Genomic DNA, 10,871 nt, shown 5'->3' on the forward strand with positions numbered 1-10,871 from the left:
TTCTACAGTGAAGACATAATGCCTACTGTATTGTATAAAAGTCACGCTTTTGCAATATTTTGATTGATTTGTTATATCGGTTCTGTAAATAGGCTACCACTAGGCCTATTTGACAACAGACACTGCAATAACTGCACTTTTCCTAATATTTCTTCCTCAATTTTCCGTATTGTAGAATCGAAAGAATCATAATCGCTAATTCCTTCTCTTTTCTAATCTTCATTCGATCTCATAATCCTCGCGCGCGCCCCAGATGTGCGTGTTCACTACGCCCACGCGCAAGGACGCGCGCACGCAGCAGCGTTTTATTGAAGCAGAGCGGAGCCCAAGAGGAGCGAAACATGGCGACCTCGAATAATCCGCGAAAATTCAGCGAAAAGATCGCGTTACACAACCAGAAGCAAGCGGAAGAGACAGCTGCGTTCGAGGAGGTGATGAAAGACCTGAGCATTACTCGCGCGGCGCGTGTAAGTGTGACTGTTTTCTCTCTTCTGACAGCGTTGATCAGCAGAGCTGCGGGGCAGGATTTGTGTTGATACGACACGCACTGAAGCCGCCTGTCTGGACGTAAACAATAACAAACGCCCCTCTCCAGTGCGCCTTTATCTTTAGCGTTGATTTATAGATCGCCTTCCAATGGACGCCATTGAGATATTTGATAATAAACAGACGGTCACGACGAGGCCTTATAAAAGTTGCCGTGCTCACAGCTGCAGTGGAGGAGTGTGAATGCATGTGTGTTTGACAACCACATTACAGTCTCTCGCCATTATAGCTGACTGCAATCAAGGCCGTATTCAGTGCATTTTAGCATCTAAATATTAATTTCACGTGTCATTCGTTCGCCGAGGCTTAAATCTGAATGTTACAAGCACTCAGTGAATAATTGAGCCATACACAACAATGTATTTGCTCAGTGCATTTATGCCCAAAATAAGGACTCCAGCAAACTATGATGACAGGGTTGTGATTATATAGGCAGTGCTCAACAACCATCCCAATCAAGATCCAGGCTAAATACTGCTTATTTCAAAGCTCACAATTTTCTTTTGTTTTCTGTTTATTTTTTCAGTGCGTTATTTTACAATGTTGGAGCTTGGTATCAATCATTATGCGGTATTCCCCATTTTTAAGTCCCACTGGACAAAAGTGTTTGCTAAATTAACACACGCTTTTTTCAGTGAATTGCATTTCTTAGTTGTAACTTTCCATGATAATTAGTCACTTTTTTCAGTGTTTGAATCTTCCATTTCTACCATTATATAAAATCTGTGGGATATTCATGATAACATATGCCTGCCTAGTATGGTTTATTAATGCATCTATAATATATAAGGCATCAGGTTGTTAAATCCAAATTCCAACTGCTTTGATTTTGTGGTTAAATTGTTACTGATTATATAGCCACTTATATCAGATGTAACTGGAGAGAGAGCCGTAATAAAAAGTAGCTAAAATATATTGGGCAGTTTGTTTAGGACTTTTATTTGGAAGATTTTTACACCTATTCCTTCCTGTTCATACCAAGGACGATAACAATAAAGTTTTAATAATACTAGTTCTAATTCTATGAAAATAGTGAAGTCCAAATGACAGCTAACGATAACGTCCAGCTGTTGAACAAGATTGACAGCTAATAAGAATCCACATGACTTTGAAGAGTTTGAGCATTTAAAGCGTAAGCTGGCATAATTGCGTGCACACTTATGATAAATAGAATATTATCATGCTTTGGTGTGGATGCTAATATAGTTATCATCGTTACAAGATTTCCCTTCTTGTGTCCTTACTTAATGACACAATGGTGATTTATAATCAGAAGCCCCTTTGGGTAATTTTACTTATATATTGTCTCACAGGTTTTGGTTGTTTTCTTTCTTGCAGTTACAATTACAGAAGACTCAGTATTTACAGCTCGGTCAGAACCGAGGACAGTACTACGGCGGCTCTTTGCCAAATGTCAATCAGATCGGAAACACCACCATTGACCTTACCTTTCAGGTGAGGAGCACTTTGACAGGTGAAATTAAGAATGCATATGTGGAATGCAAGCTGTGTACTGACATCTTCAAGTTTGTTGGTTTTCATCAGACTCCTTTTCAGAATTCGGGATTGGACACAAGCAGAACAACTCGTCACCATGGGCTGGTGGACAGGGTCTACCGGGACAGGAATCGCATCACGTCGCCACACCGCAGACCTCTCTCTGTGGACAAACATGGCCGTCAAATATCCTTGATGAGTCTACTCATGAATGCAGACAGATGTTTTGGTCTGTGTGGCCTACGAACGCATATTTGTTTCATATGTCTGCCATTCACTTATTCTGACATTATGAAGTCCTTAATGTTGAATCTCACATTGATAGCTGTCCGTATGCCTCTGTGTATCTGTCACCCCCACCTGATACCAGCTGGAGGAGGTGAGAGTTTATACTCACACAGTCTGCTTGCATGTGCTGAAGACTGTGCATATGTGCAGGAGTAGTAGCTGTTAAAATTGCATGTCAGTAATTATGCTTCATAGCTAACGTTTACATAATGTTTTCGAAGATGTCTTGCTAAGTTGTAGTTTGCCTATTTAATGTAAGTAACTATCTAAAATGTCATTATATCCTTTTGCCACTCTTGTCCTTTTTTGTGGTACAATATAAACGTTTCATTTTAGTTAGGGGAGACCTTTGCCTTCTTTAATTTCTTTGTGCTTGTTTTGTAGGACCAACTCAGACTCTGCCCTGCATCAGAGCACTTTGAACCCAAACCCACAAGATGCGTTTGCAGGAGGGTCTCAAGATTTGCAGCCAAAACAAGGTTAATAAAATGTTTATTTTATTTACAATTTGATTGATTTATGATCTATTAAATGTTCTCATCAATAAGGTTAAATGTTGCAGTGAACTCTCAAATTTTTCCTCAAATTTTTTTTGTACTAGTTCTTCTTCTCACGATGCCAGGAACAGGGGAACCTGAAAGTGACATTGACAGAGAAGGTCAAAAGCAGATATGGGATTACAAAAAGGTACATTTAGAAGAATTTGATTTCTTTCATATGAATTTCGTGGAATCTTTTATCAATGAAGTATTTATCGTTTTTTCATAGACTACTTCACCAAGGCCCAAGTCAAACAAAATACCTGGAATCAAGTAAGTGTGGTTTCATTGGATTTTCTTAATGACAATGATAGTGTAAAGTAGAGGGTAGGTGAATGGAAGGACCATGCAGCACTTATCACTTGGAGATTGAAGAGTCAAGGTCATTTGAGCAAACAATTATCAATTTATTATCCCAACCCAACAGCCACGTAGTCATATCTACTCCTTTATAACAGCCTTGTTTTATCACATCATAATCGGTACAATGGCCTCATTCTGTTGACATTTTATCCCAGTTCCTTCTAACGTCCCTCATGTCATTTCCGCAGCATATTTCCATCTCCAGATCAGGAAATGATTGCATCTCTAATCCCAGCGGCACACAACACGGGCGGCTCTCTGCCAGACCTGACCAACATCCAGATTCCCCCTCCTCTCCCCACACCCCTGGACCCTGATGACTCCTCTTCCTCTCTCAGTGCCTCCAACAGCACTGGCAACCTGGCCAACACTCACATGGGCCTCACGTCTGTCAGCCAAGGTGATTCTCACAAGCATATGCATTAGGGCAGTGGCTCTCAGTCCTTTTAGGGCCTTTCGCACCACTTTAGTTCCAGAACTAAATGTACAGTACTAAAGTACTGGGACGATTTTGCACGAACTATTTCCCAGTACCATTTAAAGGGTTTCATTCGCACCGACAGTGTGGACTAGGAAGTGACGTAAGCCGGTCGACAACGACGTCATTTGTGCACGGCGTTCAACAACGGAAACAAAGTAGAACAACGTTAACAACAGGAGGATGGAGGACGTTTTGTTCCTTCGAATTCCAACTGGATTTCCTCCGTTGCGTAAATGTTCAAAAGTGCCTGCACTTCAGCATCCGTCCATCTATCGCTGTTCTCCATACTTGCGAAATAAGTTGACACAATGTATACAGTATGTTTACACGGCGTTTTAAATCATGGCAGGTGAGGGCGTTTTTGTACGCGTTTGGCCAATCAGTGTCTACTTACGTCACGGGTAGTACCAGTTGTGCTGGTTAGACCCTGCTCCGGAGTAGGAGCTAATTTGGTTCTCGAAAAAGGCAGTCCGGTACTAAAATCGCACCCAGTTCAGGCCCCCATGTAGGTTAACAGGTTTCCACTGGTACATCTGCTGTCATGACAAGTTTTGAAAACTAACTAAAATAATTATAATTTTAATTTTAATTTAAAATAATTCTAATTTATATGATTCAGAATTCCAGAAATTGTAAAAGCTGAATGTTTTTCAGGGACTTTCTGAAAACAACTTTCTGAACAACTGTCTGAAAATCCGACTTTTTTAACCTATGAATTTACATGACTTTTCTACTTTCAAGTTCATATTTATTTCTTTAACACATTTAAAACAACATTGGTTGACCAAAGTGCTGTAGTGTACATAATACCTGAACACAATAAAAAGATGGGTTTTTAGCATTGGTTTGAACTCAGACACCATTGGAGCAGCTCTAATAGTAAGCAATCTAGTGGGATTGTCAAGTCAAGTCAAGTCAAGTCTGCTTTATTGTCAATTCTTCCACATGTACAGCACATACACACAGAGAATTGAAATTGCGTTACTCTCAGACCCTTGGTGCATACAGATAACACTAACAGTAGAACATAAATACAGATAGATACAGATTAAATATAAAATACAACTATACAAATATACAAATAAGGTAAAATGTAAAAAAAAATATATAAAGCAGCACAATTAGCCTAGCCCGGATACCTCCGCTCTTACCCCTCTTCTGCTTCCTTTCACGCCGCTTGTGGCGCCTCCGCTGTGGGGGAGATGCAGTAGTGGGGGTCGGTGATGGTGTGGGCCTCCGGAGCAGACCGAGGTCCCGCAGCTCTTCGGCGTGCGCAGAGTTTAACTCTAAAAATGTGGTTCTGCCGACATCGAGCAGAAACTCACGACTGTATGCGCGCTTAGAGACAGATAGACGCGACGAATACGTACAAAAACACTGCGACTCACAAGACAAAAAACACGAAAACACCTTTCTGTCGGGAGAGAGAGAAGCCGCAGCGTGTGAACGCGCCTTATACACAATCCTTATTGTGTATAAGGATTATGTTTGAGAGGTATTTGGGGGCTACATTTTTAAGGTCTTTATAAACAAATAGCATATTTTGATAAATCAATGCGGTATTGAACCGGTAGCCAATGCAAAGAGTGTAAGATGGGCGTAATATTATTCCGTTTATTGGCCGTAAGTAAACAAGCAGCCACATTTTGGACCATTTGAAGATGGGTAATGGAAGAAGAGACAGGCAACCCATAAAACAATGAATTACAATAATCAAGCCATGACGAGATAAAAGCATGGATAACAATTTCAAAGCCTTTTCTACATAAGAAAGGTTTGACTTTGGCTAGGGATGAAGGTGATAAAAGCTTGAGCTAACAATAGCATTAATTTGCTACTTTTAAAATAAAATGTTTGTAATTTACTGGAGAAAGATCGTTTTAAAATTAATATTACTTTTCTGCACAGTAAAATAATTTAGTGCTTGGCATAACTAGAAAAATGCATGTTGTTTATAAAAAATACCCACAGTGTTTTAAGATTTTATTACTTTACATGTTATATAGAAATCACAATTTTAAAATTAGGCTATCTCACATATCCAGGGTTTTCTAGACTGTGGAAAATCGGTTTCTTCAAAGAAAAAAAATGCACTTATTGAGAGGGTGAATTAATCTTGATTTATCTCAAATATCTTGTTGCTTTAGCTTAATTTAATGCTTGTTTGTGTTAATTAAAATTATTTTAAGTTATCTTGAGGCCCCCTTTGAAATTTGCTGAGGCCTCGTCCCTCTGAGAACCACTGTTTTAAGATATGTATTTGTGTGTAAAGATGTCATGTGCTGTTACTGTCATAACACTCTGATTATGAATGTTAACTTTGGACATTTGTGGGCAAGATAAGCCCAAATATTGTATTATATATGTATTAGATGCCACTTTATTCTCTCTCTGGTTAAAACAATCTAATAACTCTTGTCTGCTAGCCTCTAACATTTCATCAAATTTGATATCATCTTATCTAAATGGATTTTCACACTCATTGAAAATCATTAGTAGCTATTTATTCAACATCTGGGAAGGGTTGCCCCAGCCATTCCTAAGTTCTTACATAAATTGGAAAGTCCACATTAGTAAGGCTTAGTAAGTAACTACTAGCTGGATGGTAACTAACTCTGTACTGAATTCTGTTGTTAGTAGGTTGTACAATTTTTATGGTTGATTTTATTTGACATGCACAATATGGACCGAAGCACACAGAGACATGCTGTTTAGGTCGGGCTTGTGTTGTAGAGCTGCTAACAAAATCATTTAATAACATTATATTCTTTCGCTTAAGTTGTAAATGAGTGTGAATGTCAACATTATCATGTATGTCTAAAGGATTGAGGTCTGTCATTACTCTCATCAGGTGTGACATCAGCCCAGCCCACAGCGTCAGTGAGCGTTCAGCGCCGCCATGAGAATGTAGTTCCTCTGATCCTCAACACAGACTCCCAGCAGCACCCGAGTCTTCAGCAGCTGTCGCCCACCCTCTCTCCTCCGCGCTCTCTCGCACAGGTAACACTGCTCTCATTACTCCAAGTGTTGAGCTGGTGTTACAGAAGGAACATTAGATGCTAATCTAATCACTCAGATGCTAATAGAGCATCTCAATCTGGATCTGTGTTGAATAGGCGGTGACGATAGACGCCATGATGCTGGAGCAGCAGTTGGCTCAGTATGCGTTCTTCAGTCAGCCGTCCACACAGACACAGGGGGTCGGTGGGTTTCCCCAGCTCCAGCAGAACACCCAGCTGCCACCTGTCTCTGGCAGCCAGACGCAAACCTCTGTGGGCATTGATATTAACACGGTAAGATCACATCTTAACACTTACCTCCATTTACGGTCTGTCAGTCAGATCATACAGGGCTCTAAATGGTTTAATTTAATTTAAAATGATAACAAATACTGTACCAGTCAAATATGTGGGCATACCTACTCATTATACACACATGCAGAAAATAGCAATAATGAGTATGTAGTGGGGAAAAGAAGCTAAATCAAAATTGTTCTAAATTTTTTTTTTTAAGTCCGCTCCCTTTCTCTCTGCACCTTCCATTTTTCTCACTAGTATTTAAATTATTGGAGTTCATATGTTTGCCATGTACTTGTTGGCTGACTTTCTTCCACTGTTTTATGGGAAGCCCATTTCCATCTCAGAGTAAATTAATTGTGTCATTATTTCTCACAACTTTATTCAACTTTATCACAACATTATTAAAAATGAAACAGGTAATTGTAAGATAAATATTCAAATGAAGTGGCATTCTCACAATATTTTTGTTTGTTCTCACAATGATTTGTTTTATTTTTAATGATGGGTAAAGAAATATGTGAGATAAAGTCACAGTTGTGAGATTTGACTTGAATACTTTCTGGTCCATCTTCAGCCATTTAAAAAAGAAAAGAAAAATAACACTACCATTCAGAAGTTTGGGGTCAGTAATAAGAAATGAATTTATTCAGCAAGAATGCATTAAATTGATCAAAAGTGACTTAAGACGTTTATAATGTTCCAAAAGATTTCTATTCCAAATGAAGTTCCTTTGAACTAGGGATGCTCATTTCGGTTAATTGTCCTGACCGACAACCGCTGCTCGTTATCTGAACATTAACCGTTAACTGATAAAATTAGAATTATAAATTAGTATTTAAAAAAAAATAGAATGGACAAGCATCTGTGATGTTGCATTAAAAATACAAACAAATATTTTATTTTAACGTGGAAACAGCAGCATACAGAGCAACAGCAAAACCTGGATTCACAATCCTCAAATTATCACGCACCAGCAGCGCATCTGAGAACAGAGAAAAATAGAATAAAATAATATAAATAAAACACACACTGAATCCTTTTATGCGCTTTGAAGAACGGCATAGCCGTTTTCCTGTCAGACATTAAAATATATAGCAGGCCTACCTCAGTGTACATGTCTATTTTTTATTATTTTTTTAAGTAACATGTCGACATACGGATAGACTGGAGCGCTGCCTGCTAACTGCTAACTGCTAGACCCACAGCAAAAACACCATCACAAAAATCCCGTCAATTTGCGGTTCGGGACTTTTCATCCACTGGTCATATGTTTCTATTCACGGCGTGTTTGCAGCAGCATTGAGCAATATAGCCAATCACAGACATACCTGGTGATTTCATGAATGCAATCCACTCACCACCCAAAATGCCGGTGTTCTGTTAAGTTCTGCTGAGTTCTACGCATTCGCGAATTCTCTCTTTAAACAAAGAAAGTGCAGACATGATGTAAATAAGAGTTTAATTGTGCAGTGTAAAGCTTCTTTGATTATTTTTAATAAACTTTGTGAGATTGCGATGATCTAAAGTAAGATGAGTGACAGCTTTCCAGTGATTATAAAGGGTGCGCCCATTGCGCACTATAATCCATTCAGAATTTACATACATTCACTCACAGATTCACTCTCTGATAACCATTTATCCAATATTGCCACTTGCCATTGTGTTGCGTATACTACATCAGTTAACTAGGCTAAGTGAAGGTGAAGCAGGTCTGTATATGCACGCTGCACATGTCGACATGCTCCCGGGAGTAAACAAATACTGTATGTATGGCATTATTTTTTCCTTTACCATGCAGCAAACTTAAAAATATTTGTCAAAAAAAACTATGTTTAACTAATAGTATTATTCAGTTAAAAAATTCTTACTTTCGGTTAACGGTTAAACGGTCAATATGAGCATCCCTACTTTGAACTTTGTTTATTAAAATCCTGAAAAAAAATCTATCATGGTTTTCCACAAAAATATTAAGTAGCACAACTGTTTACAACATTGATAATGGTAAGAATTGTTTCTTGAGCAGTAAATCAGCATATTACAATGATTTCTGAAGGATCATGTGACCCTGAAGACTGAAGTAATGGCTGTTGAACTCTGCCATTACAGGAATAAATGGTGTTTTAAAATATATTTAAATAGAAAACAGCTATTTGTATGGAAGCCCGTTTCCGCCACTGAATAAAAAATAAAAAAAGGTTATTGCGACCTTTTATCTCACAATTCTGACTTTTTTTCTCAGAATTGCATGATATAAACTCACAATTCTGACTTTTTTTCTCAGAATTGCGTGATATAAACTCACAATTCTGACTTTTTTTCTCAGAATTGCGTGATATAAACTCACAATTGCGTGTTGTAAAGTCAGAATTGCGAGATATAAACTCACAATTCTGATTAAAAAAGTCAGAATTGTGAGTTTATATTACGCAATTCTGACTTTATTTCTCAGAATTGCGAGTTTATATCTCACAATTATGATTTTTTTAACTCGCAATTGCGAGTTTGTATCACGCAATTCTGAGAGAAAAAAAGTCAGAATTGTGAGATAAAAAGTCGCAATTACCTTTTTTATTTATTATTCAGTGGCGGAAACGGGCTTCCATATATTTGTAATATTATTTAATATAAATAAAATATTTTTTAATAAAAAATATAAATTGTAATATTATTTCACGATATTACTATTTTTACAGAATTTTTGATCAAATAAATGCAGCCTTGGTGAGTATAAGAGACTTCTTTCAGAAACATTGAAAATTCTTACCGACTCCAAACTTTTGAATGGTAGTGTATGTAAGATGAACTTTATATTATCTGTAAAATTAATTTCAAGCATATATGGACACTGGACAGGCATTTAGATCAAACATTTTAAAATCATAAAAAACACATTTCAAACATGTCCAGACATTTGACTGGTCGAGTAAGTAATGAAATTTAACAAGCTGTGTTCCTTCTTTCTCAGTTCTCAGCTTGTTCTGTTTTTAACACCTCCTCAGTCTTGACAGAATGAAGAAATCGGAATATCATACTACCAAGTAAAGATGGGAAAAAATATATATTTCCATTTATAAAGAATCAGTGGTCTTATAATAACAAGGTCCTAGTAAAAATGTCCTGGCTGCAGAGTTTACATGACAAGAGACATTGTAAATTGTTGAGAGCCACAGGCCACATACCCTGAGTCAGAGGTCCCCTACAGGGGCTCTGCTGGTCTAACTTGGTGTTGTCCCATATAGGCTGCTTCCCTCCAGCAGTACCGCTGTAGGGTGGGGTCTTCGGCCAATCAGTCCCCAACCTCTCCGGTCTCCAATCAAGGCTTCTCTCCGGGGGGCTCGCCTCAAGTAAGGGCGAATCCAGCAGCCGCTGCTTCCTCCTGTAGTTTGTTTTGTTTGGAGCCGATCTGGAGCCTGTCCCTTTAGCCGCTCTGTGTGTCCAAGTCCAGTCGTGTCTCCCAGTCTCTCTGATCCCGGCTGCTTTGCTGTTTGTCTGAGCACCACTTACACGTTCTGTGTATCATGCTGACTAGCGATATAGGCCAATTTTAATGTACGCCATACTCAAAAGTGCCATTGCTGTTATGCATCCTTTCACCGGATCATGTGCATATTGTGCATTTTGAGCAAAATTGATTGTTGCGTCTGTATGACAAAAATTATTGTCTTAAATGTTTAATTATTGTATTGTAAATGCTTTGAACCATGAAATAATTACAGATTTGAGGAGTAATATTTCAAAATTAGACTTCTGTGTAGAAAAACAAACAAACACAAATATTCAATAAAATCTACCAGCCAGTTCAGGTGCCAAGGCCAAGAAAGAAACTTTCACAAAAATAATGAGGGCTTCACTCTGGGG

The 10,871-nt window shown here is 38.3% G+C and overlaps 1 protein-coding gene across 2 annotated transcripts in view; it reads left to right on the plus strand.

Moving 5' to 3' along the window:
* Positions 1-307: 307 nt before the first annotated feature.
* The window catches only part of crtc1a (CREB regulated transcription coactivator 1a), a 15,308-nt gene continuing 4,744 nt past the window's right edge, over positions 308-10,871 (plus strand). The window contains exons 1-11 of one of the 2 annotated variants that reach the window (XM_016531070.1): positions 308-467; positions 1,885-2,001; positions 2,092-2,229; positions 2,361-2,422; positions 2,716-2,810; positions 2,933-3,018; positions 3,100-3,143; positions 3,422-3,633; positions 6,566-6,714; positions 6,831-7,007; positions 10,253-10,357. In XM_016531070.1, the coding sequence (XP_016386556.1) occupies positions 342-467; positions 1,885-2,001; positions 2,092-2,229; positions 2,361-2,422; positions 2,716-2,810; positions 2,933-3,018; positions 3,100-3,143; positions 3,422-3,633; positions 6,566-6,714; positions 6,831-7,007; positions 10,253-10,357 (1,311 nt within the window). In that variant the 5' untranslated portion in view covers positions 308-341. The remainder of the gene's footprint in view (positions 468-1,884; positions 2,002-2,091; positions 2,230-2,360; positions 2,423-2,715; positions 2,811-2,932; positions 3,019-3,099; positions 3,144-3,421; positions 3,634-6,565; positions 6,715-6,830; positions 7,008-10,252; positions 10,358-10,871) is intronic. The other variant, XM_016531071.1, reaches the window with a different exon arrangement.

The sequence above is a fragment of the Sinocyclocheilus rhinocerous genome, unplaced genomic scaffold, assembly GCF_001515625.1.
Source record: "Sinocyclocheilus rhinocerous isolate Xijiao unplaced genomic scaffold, SAMN03320098_v1.1 scaffold541, whole genome shotgun sequence".
In the NCBI taxonomy this organism is placed as follows: Eukaryota; Metazoa; Chordata; class Actinopteri; order Cypriniformes; family Cyprinidae; genus Sinocyclocheilus; species Sinocyclocheilus rhinocerous.